The following is a 17,200-nucleotide window of genomic DNA, read 5'->3' on the forward strand; positions in this document are numbered from 1 at the left end:
GGGGCCGGGGCTGGGCCTTGCCCCCTTGCAGACAGAGCCCTGACGGGGAACACTGGGGGCCACTGATGTCCCTCAGATCCCCTTTGCCTTTCGAGGCCCCGCCCAAACCTGCAGACCTGAATGGGAGCACGTGAGGGCAGGACCCCAGTCTTAACAAATCAGTCACCTGGCTGCAACCACCACCCATGCTATGCTGGGTAGACGGACGGATGGAAAGATGGGCGGATGGTCACACGGGAGGAAACAGGAGGGGGTCAGAGAGAAGCTGACACAGCAGGACAAAGGGGTTCTCGATTATCACCACAGCAGGAGGGAACCTCACACTAACTCACACAGCAGTGAGTTAGTTCCCCGCTACATGCTGCAAGGGAGGAATGCAATCTCGAATTCAGGAATAAAGGCAAGCTGAGGGAGCCGGAAAAGATGGAAACCAAATGAAATACACGTATCTTCATCAAAACAAGTTACAGAAATTGACCTTTATTTATTGTACTAAAGTCGGTTTACCTTTTGATACAAAGTCAGGTTTTAGTACAGAAAATCCCAGTCTGTCAGAACAGTACCTGCGCACACTGTACCATCACAATCCCACTCTGTCTGCAACAGAGAAACAGCCCAGAGGGCGTGCGAGTGAGACCTCGAGACAGCCTATACAGTTTGTCTTAGTTGTCTGAGCTAGAAAACTTGTACCTGTAAAACAAAGGGCAGCATTGAGGACTGAAACGTGTCTCTTTTTGAACAACTGTGCAAGAAAATATATCCCTTTTTAAAAAATGTCAGTATGGCTAAACTACAGTCTAGTGTCTAGAATTACAAAGGATAAAATGAAATCGAAGATTTCTTGCTAGTACAATGAAATGTCAGGAACAGTATTAAAATAGAGGTCCTACCCCAGGGACACTTCCGCGGAGCCCGGGACAGTACCCATTATTAACAGGATGCACAGTTGGTGGGGAGCCACATCAGATCTTCAGCCAGAGACACCAGCATCGGAAGTGCAAAAAAAAAAAAAAAAAAATCTCGAACGAAGACACCCTCATGGAGTAGTGTTCATGCCGTGAGTGCTGTAGCCAAGACTAAAAGATCCCACTCTTTTTAGATTTTTGACAGTGACACTAATCGTGATGCTTCCCAAAGACTCTCAAAGTTTGAAACACGAATGTTTTCATATCCAAAAGAGCTGATGTGTCTGCCCCACTCTTCAGAGTTTAAGAACTACCCTGCAAACATTGCACTGATAAAGGCCATCGTATTTACAGAACCTAAAGAGGACCCAGTGGCATGCATCAGCCCTAACTTCACACCCTGCCCGGAACTAGCTGTGTCATCATGAACCCATGAGGCTCCGACGGACCAGACAGAACGCTGAAATGATATACACAGATGGAGAAGAAATGAGAGGACGTGGAAGGCAGAGGGGAAGTCTGAGACAAGTCTGTAAGACTGCCAAAACTGCCGCTGGCAAGTCGGCCCCACAAGGCACTAGTTCTGCCACCACAGACGTCTAAACACCTGCGGTCGCGATGTCCTTCCAGGAGAGGTGCCATCAAGGGGCAGAAAGTTTGTCAGAGCTCTGGTCCCACCAACAAGAACCTTCTACAGCAAAGCAGCCCCAATGAGGTTCCAGAGTTGTTTTGCTGAAAACAGGAACAAAACCAACACCAAAGCAACACAGGGGGGTCAACAGAGGGGCAGGGACTGGGCACCGACAACATGGGGCCATTCAAGTAAACATACACAACCAAATACTTAGAAAAGGCTTGTAAACTTGTGGTCTGAAAGGTTCTCTTTGCAGCATCTCTGATCAGCTGGCTAAAGAAAGGTTGGTATTGAACCCCTCTATCAGAGTCTTTTGTGTTTGTTTTGTCTTAAAGCACACGTGTGAGGAAGACAGTTTGCTGGGCTGGGCCGGGATCCCATTCGTCTGCGGCCCTCTGTCTCAAGGAGGTGCTTCCGGAGTCCTCGTTCATGGATCCTTCCCCTTCACGCTTATCTACAGACAAACTTCTATTTTTAGTCACTAAAGAGCTGAGCCAGCTATTGACACGGCTAGACAAGCTGCAGTCATTTCACAGCACGGCGTTCTCCTACAGCGGGCAGGCTGGAATCCACAGGACTTTGTTTTGTTCTTGATTGACCATTGCCAAGATCTGAGTGCAAATGCTCGACAGGGCTCCTCCCTGGACGACCCCTGCAAAACAGGCCCCAAGACACACACGTCATTGAGCTCAGGGTCAGACCCCAGGTTTGAGGCAAATAAATACATCCTTTACTCTTTCTGTTTCCCTGCCTGTTCTGAGCTACTGCCCATCTGTTACATCAGCAAGACATAGAAGAAGAAGAAATAATTACAAGTTGAATGCAAATGACTTTGGCTTTTTACGTGTCTCTCTGGTCAGCTGCTTAGTACGATGCTGAACATAAGGGCTCACATGAACCCGGTATCAAATTCTGCCAGGCTGCCCCAGCCCACGTAACAGGGCGACCAGGACTTAACCCCCTGCATCACACGCAAGGTTGCCTAGTCTTGCAATGGAAAGCCGTTTGCGGGTGTGTTGTGAGGGTCCAATCCGCAGCAGAATTGTACAGGAAACAGGTGGATTGAGGAGCCGGGCATCAGTGGCCCAGAGAAACTCCCCAGCGAAGAAGATGACACGTTTCCAGCTATGGCTCAGCCTTGCACTGCAGGCTTTCAACACCGTGGGTCCTGCAGGGCGCTCAATGTGCCCCAGGGAACAGTGCCGGTGGAGAAAGCGTGCCCGGGCTACTTGCCACAAGGTACGTACGGAAATCGACGGGAGTGGTCAGAAAGTGCTATGGAAATGTGTCAAACTAACGGTCTGTCGAGTCTAATAAAAAATCAGGTTTGTATTTGGTAAGTTTTGGAGTTTGAAATTTTCATTTCTCTAGTAATTTAATGTATTTAACATATTGGTCTGTGATGGACTGGAGATTAAAACACACACACAGAATCACCAAGGTTGATTTTGAGACCAACTACTGCATGAGAAGCAGCAAAACACATCCTAACTCCCTCTACAAGTTAATGAAAATCGATCTCCGCCTCTCTGTGACCACAATGTGATCACAAATGACTGATTTTAGGGAAGAGATGGAAAGCCACAGAGTCAAACGCTAGCCAGTAACGGGAGCCATGCTTCTCTTGGTTTGCTTTGTTTCAAAGACCAGACATAGTAATAGGAAGGATGCAGCTTTTCTTCACCAAACTTCAACGTAAAATTGAGCTGCCCCGGAGGGTGCTGGGGACAGATGGTCACAGCCACCACCACTGTGCTGCCCACCTGGGAACACTGCAGCTAGGCTACTTGGCACCAGTGCTACGAGAGAGACCTGCCACTGCATATGTAAAAATCTAGGTGGGTGCACAAGGCCAGACCATGACCTAAGGCCAAATGAGCAAAGCTCACCTTTCAACCTGTAAACTTTCTGCCATTGCCCTGTGCCTGCAATCACAACACCCGTAATGAAAGTGCTGTGACGGCCTTCCCCAGGCTTCCAGGAAGCATGGCTATTACCCTCTAACAACGCCATCTTCGGGACACCTGTTGCCACCCCTGTTGCCGGCTGCTCCTCTTCAGGACACACACCTACCTGTGAAGTACCTACTGTACTCCTGTTCAACCTTCTGAGCCGCCTCAAACTGCTCTTTGGAATGTCTCTGAGTCACCTTGTCCTTCAGGTAGATGGGGTCTCTCTGCTCCCTGTCGGGACATCCAGAAAACCAGGCTGAGCCTCTCACCTGCCCAGGCCCTCCTCTTTCCTTCCTTTGTCCAGAGTAACAGGGATCTCCACCGCCATGGGGGCCCCATATGCCCCCCGCCCCCCCCCCCCCGTAAAGTACAACAGCTGCAGGCCCCAGGGGGAGCTCTGGGCAGAAGGAGGAAGGGGCGCCTCGGTGTTTACACATAGAGAGCAGACACTCCAGCAGCCCCCAAGTGCAGGTACCAGAAGCTTGGAGGCAGAGAAATGCAAAAGGGAGGAGGACCTTAACGAGCTGTCGGTCCAACCAGTACGGAAACTAAAGCTCACTGAAAGCAAAGGTTCATCCAAGACCCAAGCCTGCTCCTGACAGAGCTGGCCCTGGCCCAGGCCGCCTAGTTCCTGTGTCCTTGTAGCACCAAGCTGAGCGGCTGGGGAAGGGGACAGGGGGGCTGGGGAGACAGGAGGGGTGCTCTGCAGACAGAGCTGGACGTACCTGAGGCACTGTGGCAGCGCCCAAACAGGGCGGAGGGCAGTGGGGAGGCACGGGCGGTGCTGGGTTAACACTGCCCGACTGCACAGGAGACAGGGGCTCGAGGCAGAGGGGCCGTGCCGGCACGCGCTGCCAATGGCCAAGCCGACAGGTCTGGCATTCCCCCCCACCCCCCACGCCACAGCAGCCCAGCAAGGCCCGGCCGAGCCCCAGTCACCTACTTGATGTGTTTGGCGCTCTTGTAGTGGATGAAGATGACGATGGGGTAGATGTGCATGTGGTGGAGCCGCTCGATGGCGTGGGGGCCGATGTCCAGCAGGCAGTGCCGGTTCTGACAGGGACGGACAGCGAGTGAGTGCCGGGGCAGGCCTGGGGGAGCCGGGCCTCGGGGACAGCGGGGCCCTTCTGGGACGCCTCCCACCTTCCTCTGCCACCGATGGCTCCCATGTCTCACCTCACACAGCTCTGCCTTACTCCACACGGTTCTACCCGTGAACAAGGAAGCAAGACCGTCTTCCATGAAGACTACACGGGATAAACCCTGGGGAAAGCTCACCCGCGACATCTCTGCCCACACACTGCCAGCTCTGAGGGGTCGAGGCTGGGAGCAGGCTGAGGGGGCTCTGGACGGCCACCTAAAGACTTCCTTTCCTGCCTGTGCCCAGACCTAGGGAACTTCTTAAAGCACTACTCCGACCTGCCCTCAACTCTCACTTCTGTCAGACGGAGCAAAGGAGAAGTCAGGACTCTCAGCAGGGCCTGCGGCAGGGCAGGGGAGTGTGTGTCTTTGCGTAGCTCTGACTGAAATGTGTACGGGGTCCCCTGAGCTTCCAGGCAGAGTGTGAGCCAAAGGAAGGCTGCAGGCCTGTGGGTCTCCCCAATCAAAAGGTCCAGTGAGGGGGCCCAACCACTGGCAGGCTTTGTAGCTCCCTGGGGCGCCCCGGCTGAAGCTCGTCCACTCTCAGTGGGCCATCTACACTTACAGCTGTAAGAGGCCAACTCCTTCATTTAACAGGAGGAAAACAAAGCCCAAAGAGGTGACAGCCCAAGAGGGATGGAGCCCAAGGAATGCCCACACTCTCGAGGGCTGCCTTTCCAATACACCTTGCAGATGTCCCCACTTTTCCTCATGCTACCTGGCTAATGGACCCCAGAACATTCAAGAGCCTAAAGACGCCCAGCAATGGCTCTTAGCCCTCTCAGGGGCGGGCCCTGAGGGAAGCTGGGGGCCTCGGCCCCAGAATAAGGCACATGTGAAGCTCCGCACAGAAGCTCAGCGGATGTATCTGGGACCCGGATGTAGAACTCCCTGTGAGAGGCCCTTCCTAGAGTTCAAAGCTCTTGTCAGACGTCCTCGGAGGGGGAGAGGTGACCATACACAGGGTGACTCCCTGGAACTAGCTTCCTTTTTATGAAAGCAGAAGCGCACAGAAGCAACAGGGTCAACCCCACGCAGGCTCACACACACCAGAGGACACAGGTGAGCTGGGGGACGCGCAGGACATAGGCCCGAAGGCAGAGGACCCAAGGCCAAGGCCCCAACAGGCGCCTAACCCTCAGTCTGAAGCAACGCGTACCTTTTCGGTGATCTCTTTTATGGAAGCCACCGTGGTCACATCAAAATGGCCACTCCTCCGCTTGTAGTCGACAAACAGGCAGTCTTTGACGCCCCGCTCGATGGCCTGCTGGGACGCCTTCATCACCTCTGCAAAGCACAGACACAGGGATGAGCTGCCCGGCTCGGCGAGCCATTGGGGCACGTCCTGGGGGAGAACACTATGCAGAAGGGCCATTAGGAGCCCAGTCCTGCTGTCCTCTCTTCCGGACAAACCACTGGAAGCCAGATGCGGATCTCACCCACGTCAGGTGGGCTCTGAAACACCGGGGGATCCAGCCCCAGGAGACAGTGGACATGGACACGGGAGCAGGCCTGGAGAAGGCCCCTTACCGAGGGGGCATCTGCAGAACTTGCCAGGGGCCTCGTTCACCAGCATTTCCTTCACCACATCCAGCAAAGGCCCCAGAACCAGGACAGGCCTCAGGGAGGTGCAGTCGACTTTCTGGACCCGCTGATAGGCAAGACTCACCAAATCTGAAGGAGACAGATGGGCAGTGTCACGGGACCCCGCCAGGCGCGGAGGGAAGGAGAGTGGCTGGGGACGCACCGGAACCCTGGCCTGGCCCACCCCCTTCACTCCACATGCCCAGAGCAAGGGAGAGTGACCAGCTCACCCCAGTTTGCCTGGCACCTGCCCAGTCCTAGCAGTGAGAGTCCCACGTCCCGGGCACACTAGGGCACGGTCACTCCTGGGGTCCAGCACAAGTGTCCCCCACTCCGTGAACACCCAAGTCGTTTTGGCGCTTCTGCTCAAATCCTTCCTTCTGTGTCTGCCGCCTACTCCCCCAAACCCAATCCACTCTCTAATCTCTAGCCAGGCAACCTCTGAGGCTGGGTGGACACAGCCTCCCTGCAGGTAGGGGGCATGTGACCCACACCTGCCCAGGATGGTGAGCAGAGGGGAAGCTCCCACTTCCTCGCCCCCTTTCCCATGGGTTGAAATGGACAGGACCAGGTGCTGTGAGCCACTTCTGACCCTGCAGATGAGGACGACCCTCAGGAAATAGCAGAGCACAAGACAAAAAGGACCTGGAAAATCTCCAGAACAGAGCTGCCTCCTTGGGACCAACTGCCAGCTGAGACTTGCAGATGGCAGAGAAATAAGCTTCCTGTCACGCTTCAGCCATGGCAGTCAAACCAATATCCCAGCTGGTGCATATAGTAAATCTCCCCTTCAACCAAAAGAATAGAAAGAGACGGCCCCAAAGCAGCACAGGTGTCTTCTTGGCACCTCCCTGGTATCAGTCACTGAGCTGGCATCTCGGGAACACTTTAAAGATAGTGCAAAGCACAGTCCTTGCCATTACTAAGCTCACACTCTAACCAATGTCACAAGACAGCACCACATGACAAGCAAGACAACCATACGAGAGTTGCCCAACAACTCCAGGCAGCAAAACAAGCCATCCCAAGGAAGGGGAGGGTTAAACGAACACTACGCTGGATCAGAGGATGAAGAGACCACCGGGAAGGCCCAGGCGGGAGGTGGGGTGGGAGACGCACGCAGGCAGAGCACGCAGGACGCGGGGCGAGGGTGGTGGGGTGGGGCAGAGCTGAGGTGAGGGGAAGACGAGGGTGGGCTTGTGAGGAAGGGTCCATGGAGGCCCGGCCCGGAAGTGGTACACCTGGACACAGCCGCACAGCAAGGTGTGACTAGGAGGGGGGAGGGGACAGACAGTGCGGCTTTCAGTAAACACAGGGCGGTGCCAGGTGCAGCCTCAGTTTCGTCAAGACCGAGCTCGAGGGCAGAACTGAGGGGGCCGTGAGCAGTCTCTCCTCTTACCTCACTCCACCTGCAGATGTATTTTTTCGGATTGATGAATATCCATGTACACCTAGGCAGCTTTCTGCACAGCATTTCTCAGCCTGGGGACCTGATCTGTTGCTAACAAAGCAGGGGAGGGTCTGGTGGCCACATTTGCTGCCCAGGAACACCCATGCATTTCCAACTAAAGGCCCGGGGCAAAGAACTTCCTCCAAGAGGGTTGGCCACGTCCCGCTTTTAAAAATCAGAACACACAGAACCAAACATCCTCTCTGACACCTCTTTTTCAGTCCTGGTCCCCACACTTCCTCAGAGGTCACCTCTGTTATGAGCTGGAATTATATCCATCCAATGTTTGTTATTCTCACATGTTGATTCATATGTGCTCAGAAAGTTTTGAAAATATGTGTGTGTGTGTGTGTGTGTGTGTGTGTGTGTTTGTTCAACAAAAATGACATGACACTGTAACTATTCTGCAACTCGCTTTTTCACTCAGTGCTGTTTCTAGAATGCATCCATGTTGATCCACACTGATCTCCTTTTTACCTTTTGAACACCCCACATGTGGATACATCACAACCACTTCCCTGTCTCGGAGCATTAAGTCACTATTCCCTCAACTTACTTGAACAAGGATCAAGTGACAACTGTTAACATTCCACACTGCAGGCATCCAATTTGGAAGATTCCTGTTCATCCCTGAATAACCTGCTTCATCAGAAGTCCTCATAATGACAGAACACGGGGCTAGAGAGCATCTCATCGGTCACTGACTCCAACCAGAATCACAATGCCCAGAGAAAACATAAAACTTCCCCACACTAGTAAATATACAGACAAACAGTGAATCTAGAAGTAATGTGACAGAGATGCATAAATCACTTTTAAATCTAGTATAGACATTAAAAACCTAAAGCATAAAGCAATTATAAATTTATGCTGATGAATACATTATTAAAAAAACCCCAGACAACTGGCGTCATTAACAACAAAGTATGGGGGAGCAAAGATGTAAAGCAGAGTTTTTATGTGAGATTGAAATTATTAATTTGAAATGAATTGTTGTGACTTTAAGATGTTTTATGTAACTGCAATGGTAACCACGAAGAAAATAATTATAAAATATACACAAAAGGAAATGAGAATAAAACAAAAACATACACTACAAAAAAATTAATGAAACCAAACAAAGGCAATAAAGAAGGAAAAGATGGACAAAAAAGCTACAAGACTTACAGAAAACAAAATAGCAATAGTGACTCCTTCCATATCAGTAATTAGTTAAAATGTAAATGGATTTAAATGCCTCAATTAAAAGACACAGATTGGCTGAACAGATTTAAAACAACAAGACCCAACTATATGCTGTCTACAAAAGCTTCACTATAGATCTAAGGACAAACATAGGTTAAACATTGAAAGACAGAAAAAAAATATTTCCTGTAAATTGGAACGTAAAGAGAGCAGGGGTGGTCATACAATTTTAAGTATATATGAATATGTGAAGCAAACGTTGACAAACTGTACAGACGTGGCTGCTGTGAACAACAACCAACTCCATATTTGTGTCCCCGATGTGACCTTTAACCAACCTTACTGTCCTTAGCAAGCATACCAAAGCCTTCTGGCTGATAACTATCTGGGTTCCTGAAACTTACACAATGCAGCTATAAATATTTCTGTTAGTAACGGCTAGGAATGGCATGACAACCGAGATAAATATCAAACTGATGATAGTACTGACCATAAACAACCATCCATCATCAAGACCACCAGGAGTTCTGGCCCCTGGCGCGTGCTGCATTCTTAGTCCCTTTATCTTGTCAATCATCAGTACCTGAGTTATACTCTTTAAAAAGTACTGTAACAGGAGTCTGTTAGTGGAGAATAATCTGCACAGATTGCTGGGTCTGTATGCTCCAACCCTACATCCGTGGAAGTAAATTACTCTATAATAAATGCTGTTATAATCCATGGAGTTGCCTGCATCGTCCTTTGGGGTTAAGATACATTCTTGTCACGGTGGCCATTACACCTTTGCCCCACCATTGGACACAGAAGCGAAGGGAAAAATAAACAGCAACACAATTATAATAGTAAGGGACTTCAATACCTCATTCTCAGTTATGAACAGAACCAGACAGAAGATCAGTAGGAAACAGAGCTCTTCAACAACACTATAGACCAAATGGGCCTAACAGACATATACAGGACACTTCACCCAGGAACAGAATACACAGTCTTTTCAAATGCATATAGAACATTCTCCAAGATAGACCACATGTTAGGCCATAAAACAAGTCTTAACAAATTTAAGATTGAAATCATACAAAGTATCTTCTCTGACCACAATGGAATGAAACTAGAAATCAACAGCAGAAGGAAAGCAGGAAAATTCACAAATATAGGCAAATTAAACAATTCCCTAACAACCAATGGGTCAAAGAAAAAAAAAAAGTCACAAGGCAATTTAGAAACTATCCGGAGACAAATGAAAATGAAAACACAGCATATCAAAACTGATGGGATACAGCAAAAGCAGTACTAAGAGGTAAGTTTCTATCAGTAAACACTGATGCTAAAAAAGAAGGAAGAGCTCATGTCGACAACTTTACTTTACACACTTGAAGGAATCAGGAAAAGAACATACCATACCCAAAATTAGCAGAAGGAAGGAAATAATAAACAGCAGAGATAAATGAAATAGAGAATAGGAAAACAACTAGACAAAAAACAAATGAAATCAAAAGTTAACTTTTTGAAAAGATCAACAAAGTTTGACAAACAGACTAATGAAGACAAAGGAGAGAAGACTTAAATACTAAAATTAGAAATGAAAGAGGGGACATTACAACAGACTTCACAGAATAAAAAGGATTTTAAGAAACTTTTATGAGCAATTATATGTCAATAATTGGGATAACCTAGAAGAAATGATAAATTCCTAGAAACATATAACCTATCAATATTGAATCACGAAGAAACAAAAAATCTGGGGGCCATCCCAGGGTCTCAGGTGGTTGGAGCTTGTGCTCCTAACGCCAAAGGCTGCCAGTTCGATTCCCACATGGGCCAGTGGGCTCTCAACCACAAGATTGCCGGTTCGATTCCTCGCCTCCCACAAGGGATGGTGGGCTGCGCCCCCTGCAACTAGCAACAGCAACGGCAACTGGACCTGGAGCTGAGCTGCGCCCTCCACAACTAAGATTGAAAGGACAACAACTTGACTTGGAAAAAGTCCTGGAAGTACACACTGTTCCCCAATAAAGTCCTGTTCCCCTTCCCCAATAAAAAAAATCTTAAAAAAAAAAAAAACTGAGCAAACCTGTAACAAGTGAGATTAGAACAGTAATAGAAAAACTTCCCAACAAAGAAAAATCCAGGACCAGATGGCTTCAACAGAAAATTCTATCACATTTAAAGAATTAACACCAATCATCCTCAAACTTTCCCAAAGAATTAAAGAGGAAGAAAAACTTCCAAACTCATTCTATGAGTTTATTTTGACTACTCTGATATCAAAACCAGGCAAACACACAAGAAAACTATCGACCAATATCCCAGATGAATATTGATGCAAAACTCCTTAACAAAATACCAGCAAACTGAATTCCACAGTATATTAAAAGGATTATATACCATGACCAACTGGGATTCATACCTGGATGCAAGGACAGTTCAACATACAAAAACCATCAACATTATACACATTAACAAAATGAAAGACAAAAACCACATGATCATCTCAATTGATGCAGAAAAAGCATCTGACAAAATTCAACACCTTTTTATGACAAAAAACACTCAACAAACTAGGAATAGAAAGAAACCACCTCAACACAATAAAAGTCATATATGAAAAACCCACAGCAAGCATCATTCTCAATTGCAAAACACTGAAAGCTTTCCTTTTAAGATCAGGAACAAGGCAAGATGCTCTCACCACTACGATCCAACACACCGTATTTCCCCGAAAATAAGACCAGGTCTTATATTAATTTTTGTTCCAAAAGACGCATTAGGGTGTATTTTCAGGGGATGTCTTATATTTTCATGTACAACAATCTACATATATTCAAATACAGTCATGCCATCTTCTTCTGGAACATCATCATAATGTACTAAATGTATCCATCTGGCTGACGATCTTAACTGGAGCTTATTTTCAGGGTAGGTCTTATTTTGGGGGGAAGATGATAGTACTGGAAATCCTAGCTAGAGCAATTAGATAAGAAAAAGAAATAAAGGGCACCCAAATGGGAAAACAAGAAGTAAAATTATCTATTCACAGATGACACAATCTTTTATGTAGAAAACCCTAAAGACTACATTAAAAAACTGTTACAACTAATAATTTCAGCAAGGTTTCAGGATACAAAATCACCATACAAAACTCAGTGCATTTCTATACACTATAAGGATCAATCTGAAAACAAAATTAAGAAAACAATCCCATTTATTATAGAATCTAAAAGGATAAAATACTCAGGAATAAACCTAACCAAGGGGGTGTCAGACTTGTGCACTGAAAACTACAAAATGTTGCAAAAAGAAATCAAAGATACAAATAAATGGAAAGACATCCTGTGCTCATAGATAGTTTAACAATATTGAATCTTCCGAACCATACTACCCAAATCAATCTATACATCCAATGCAATCCCTATCAAAATCCCAATAGTATTTTTTGCAGAAGTATAATAAACATCCTAAAACTCATGTGGTATCTCAAGGGACTCTTAATAGCCAAAACAATCTTCAAAAGAAGAGCAAAATTGGACGCCTCATACTTCCTGATTTCAAAACACACTACAGCTGACGCTTGTACAACATGGGGGTCAGGGGTGTGCAGTTAAAAATCGGTGTAATTTTGACCCCCCAAAAACTTAACTACAGTTTTCCCTCAGTATCCATGGGGGATTGGTTCCAAGACCTCCCGCAGATACCAAAATCCACATATGCTCAAGTGCCATATGTAAAATGGTACAGAACATTCCCAATTGCAGATCAAAAATATTGTCTTTGATCCACGGTTGGTTGAATCCACGGATATGAGACCTGGGTATGTGTAAACATGGGTATGTGGAGGGCCGACTATATGTTACTGAAAAAAAATCACGTATAAGTGGACCCGACCTGCACAGTTCAAACCTGTGTTCGAGGGACAACTGTACAAAGCAACAGTAATCAAGACAGTGTGGTACTGGCATAAAGACATATAGACAGACCAATAAAAGAGAACAAAGAGCCCAGTAATAAACCCTTGCATGTACAGCCAAATGACTTTTGATAAGGGTACCAAGACTACACCAATGGGGAAATGAAGACCCTTCAACAAACGGTGCTGGGAAAATGGATATCTACATGCAACAGAATGAAGTGGAACCCTTATCTCACTCTATATACACAATTAACCCAAAATAGATTAAAGACCTACACATAAGACCTGAAACTATAAAACTCCTAGAAGAAAACAAAGGAGAAGCTTCATCACACTGGTGTGGCACAAGCAACAAAAGTAAAATAGACAAATGGGACTAGATTGAATTTAAAAACTTTTGTGTGTCAAACAACCAACAGAGTGAAAAAAACAATCCAGCGAATGGGAGAAAATATCTGCAAATCATATATATCTGATAGAGGTTAGTATCCAGAATTTATAAGGAACTTCTAGAACTCAACAACAAAAAAACAAATAACTCAAAAAATGGGTACATGACTTGCATAGACAATTCTCTAAAGATAGCAAAATGGCCAACAAGCATATAAAAAAGATACTCAACATCACTAATTAAGAGAAATGCAAATCAAAACTACATCGAGATGCCACCTACACCCATTAGGATGGCTGCCATCAAAAGAATGAAAAATAAGTGTTGGCAAGAATGTGGAGAAATTGGAACCCTTGTGCACTGCTGGTGTAGAGTAAAACGGTATAGCCATTATGGAAAACAGTATGGTAGTTCTTCAAAATAATTACAAATAGAATTACCATGTGATCCAGCAATCCCACTTCTGGGAATATAGAGAAAAGAATTCAAAGTAGGATCTCAACCTTGCACACCCATGTTCATCAAGCATTAGTCACAAGAGCCAAGAGGTAGAAACAAACCAAATGTCCATTGACGGATGAATGGATAAACAAAATGCGGTCTATACATGCAATGGAGTATTATGCAGCCTTTAAAAAAAAGAAGGAAATCTTGTCACATGCTACAACATGGATAAACCTTGAGGAACTTTTGCTAAACAAAATAAGCCAATCACAAAACAACAAACACTTATTCCACTCACATGAAGGATCTCAAGTAGTCAAAATCACAGAAACAGAAAAAGGTGGTGTGGTCGTCAAGAGTGGTGGGGAGACAGAAGAGGGAATTAGTGTTTCGTGGGGACAGAGTTTCAGTTTTACAAGATAAAAAAGTTCTAGAGATCAATAGTGCAAATACACTTAACATTACTGAATTGGATACTTAAAAAGGGTTAAGAAGGTAGATTTAATGATAAGTGTTTTTTTACTACAAAGAATATCAAATGGAAATTTTGTAAGTAAAATATGCAATGTTGAAATAAGAACATATTTTACACAACAGAAGAGTGGACAAAAAAAGACGGAAAATATAAGGGGGAAAAACGTGTAAAAGACATATAGGAGATGGTCAAAGAAGTAATATATAGAAGAAGAGGAAAGAAGAGCACAGAAGTAGTTTTAAAGAAACAATGGCCAGGCATTTTCCAAACTAACATTTTTCTATAAATATATGTGTACTTTTCTGCATGTATATTATACTTCAATAAAATAAAATTTTTAAAAAATGTCACCATAGGTTTAAAAAAACCTATATGCTACTTATAAGAGACACTTAAATATAAAACTACATAAAAGTTTAAAGTAAAAGGATGGAAAAAGATGAACTATGGAAACACTAACCGAAAGAAAACTGGTATAATAATAATGTCAGACAAAATGCACTTTAAGGCAAGAAACATTATTAGAGATAAAAAAGGACATTTCATGATGATAAAAAGGTCAATTTACCAGGAAGATGTAACAATTCAAAAGGTATGCACCTAAAGATAACTTCAAAATATATAATGCAAGAAAACAACTGAAGAACTAAAAGAATAAACAAATGGCTAGAATAAACAAGGAAAAACTGAGGGTTGCTAGATGGGCGGGGGGGGTGGTGTGGGTAAGGGGGAAGGTGAGGGGATTAGAAAACAATCAGTAACCACAGGATGGCCACGGGGTTTGAAAATTAATCTGGGGAACGTAATTTAGTGGTTACCAGAGGGTAAGGGGGTTGGGGGGTGGGAGATGAGGGTAAGGGGGATCAAATATGTGGTGATGGAAGGAGAACTGACTCTGGGTGGTGAACACACAATGTAATTTATAGATGATGTGATACAGAATTGTACACCTGAAATCTATGTAATTTTACTAACAATTGTCACCCCAATAAATTTAAATAAATAAATAAATAAATAAATAAATAAATAAATAAATAAATAAAAAACAAATTTCAAAGATACCAATATACCCATTGAACATATACCAGAGATGGTGTGTATGTGAGAAAAGAGAAGGGGGAATATGAAAGTGGAGATCAAAGGAATAAAAGAAACAAATAAAAAAAAAAAACTAAACAAGCGAGAAACCTTGCCTTGCTCAAGAGATAAGCAGACTTTTCTGTAAAGGGCAAGATGGTAAATACTTTAGGTTTTGAAGGAGCAACTATTATTGCCTAAAGGCTAACGGTCTTTTCTACGTTTTACATTTTAAAATCTAAGAACCTTTTCATAGCTTGCAGGCCACACAAAAACAGGCAGATGACCAGATTTGGCCTATAGGCTGTGATACGCCAACCCCTGTACTGACAGTGACAGTGAGCCAGGAACAAAGGTGGGATTCACTCAATTCACTGTGCCTAAGGCCTCAATTTAAAAAATAAGGAAGGAGGCGGCTGGATGGCTGTTGATTAGAGTGGGAGCTCTTGGCAAGGAGGTTGCCGGTTTGATTTCCACATGGGCCAGTGAGCTGCACCCTCCACAACTAGATTGAAGACAATGAGCTGCCACTGAGCTTCCGGAGGGGCAGCCGGATGGCTCAGTTGGTTAGAGTGCGAGCTCTCAACAAGGTTGACGGTTCAACTCCCGCAAGGGATGGTGGGCTGTGCCCCATGCAACTAAAGATTGAAAACGGCAACTGAACTTGGAGCTGCTCTGCGCCCTCCACAACTAGACTGAAGGACAACGACTTGGAGCTGATGGGCCCTGGAGAAACACACTGCTCCCCAATAGTCCCCAATAATAATAATAATAATATAAAAAATAAGGAAGGAGGGGAGGAAGGGAGGGAAGGAGAAAACTGGCTGCCCCGCCCCCTGCTGCTCACTGCCACCTCCACACCCTGAAGGGCACACAGTCTAGGACAGTGGACACACACCAGGGTCCCTGAGCAGCAGGCACAACAGCCTCCTGCTTTACAGGACAAATGCAGCCTTTCCACAAGGGCAGCGGGGATGGCTGATACTCCCTTATCTGCAGCCCCAGTTGGATGTTATAAGAACCATTAACGGACACAAGAGTGAGGCCAGAAAAGGACAAAGATCTGCAGAGAATGGTGCTCATTGGTCACCACCAAGCAGCCTGTAATATCCTCCAAAACAAACCAGAAGCAGTGCATTGAGCGGAGACTGCCTTCTGCCCATTCAATACCTGTCCTTCCTTTATTCTTTACTAGCAGAACCTGTATGACTGGAGGCCAGCCATCTGCCATCTAAAACCCTGCCAGTGAAATGCACGTGGAAGTCGCAGGGTGGGGTGCCCAGGTAAGCTACTGAAAGAGTCACACAGCTGGGGCACACTTTGTTTTAGCTTTGCCCCTTCCTCCTGCCTGAATATGGACGTGATGGCTGGAGCTGCAAACACATGTGTGACCATGGGGAGACTTTGAGGATGGAAGCGACATCCTATGGATGGTAGACTGAAGACAGCAGCACCGCCATTCCAACCTGGGCACCTACCTCTCGACGACTTCTGTGCAAAAGCAAAGTAAGCCTCTACCTCAGTTAAGTCACTGCTGTGAGGCTCCTGTGACTTAGCAAACCTAATCCTGAGAGCCCGCCAGAAGAGCGAGGTCAGCCACTTGCCTTCAAAGAGTGGAATGGAGTCATTGGAAAAGGTGTCCAAGGCAAGGAGGTCTTTCCCATCTTTGGACCCGCTGCGTTTGTGCTTATGCTTCCTTCGAAAGAAGGATCTGCGAGCAGCCGCTGACAGCGTCTTCGCGGCGTTGCTGTCATCTTTGACTTCAGACATGCTGAGCCTCCTGGAGAATTCTTGGTCCATCCTGTGGGGACAGGGAACGGTGGTGCTGGGACGGGCCACAGGGACCATCACCCGCCCGCCCTGCCCATGAGGAGAGCGAAAGCTGGGACTCCAGGCTCCTCCAACACTCTTCTGCAGGTCGCATGGCTACTTCACCCACCCATGCCACCGAAGACCCCCGGTACTGCTGCTGTGGGAACAACACAATCACCAGTGCTGGGGACAAGCTCTCAGAGCAGGCCACTTTCTATATTCAGATGGGTGTCAAAAGAAACTG

At 46.2% G+C, this 17,200-nt stretch overlaps 1 protein-coding gene across 5 annotated transcripts in view; it reads right to left on the minus strand.

Annotated features, from left to right (window-relative positions):
- Positions 1–464: 464 nt before the first annotated feature.
- DLG5 (discs large MAGUK scaffold protein 5) overlaps positions 465–17,200 on the minus strand; it is a 121,690-nt gene continuing 104,954 nt past the window's right edge. For 4 of the 5 annotated variants that reach the window (XM_033130887.1, XM_033130885.1, XM_033130888.1 and 1 more), the window contains 6 exons: positions 16,749–16,945; positions 6,162–6,305; positions 5,791–5,918; positions 4,435–4,544; positions 3,613–3,722; positions 470–2,191 (listed from right to left, as the gene is read on the minus strand). In XM_033130887.1, coding sequence (XP_032986778.1) covers positions 2,088–2,191; positions 3,613–3,722; positions 4,435–4,544; positions 5,791–5,918; positions 6,162–6,305; positions 16,749–16,945 — 793 coding nt within the window. In that variant the 3' untranslated portion in view covers positions 470–2,087. Of the gene's footprint in view, positions 2,192–3,612; positions 3,723–4,434; positions 4,545–5,790; positions 5,919–6,161; positions 6,306–16,748; positions 16,946–17,200 lie in introns of all 5 variants that reach the window. The other variant, XM_033130886.1, reaches the window with a different exon arrangement.

This window comes from Rhinolophus ferrumequinum, chromosome 16, assembly GCF_004115265.2.
Source record: "Rhinolophus ferrumequinum isolate MPI-CBG mRhiFer1 chromosome 16, mRhiFer1_v1.p, whole genome shotgun sequence".
Lineage (NCBI taxonomy): Eukaryota > Metazoa > Chordata > Mammalia > Chiroptera > Rhinolophidae > Rhinolophus > Rhinolophus ferrumequinum.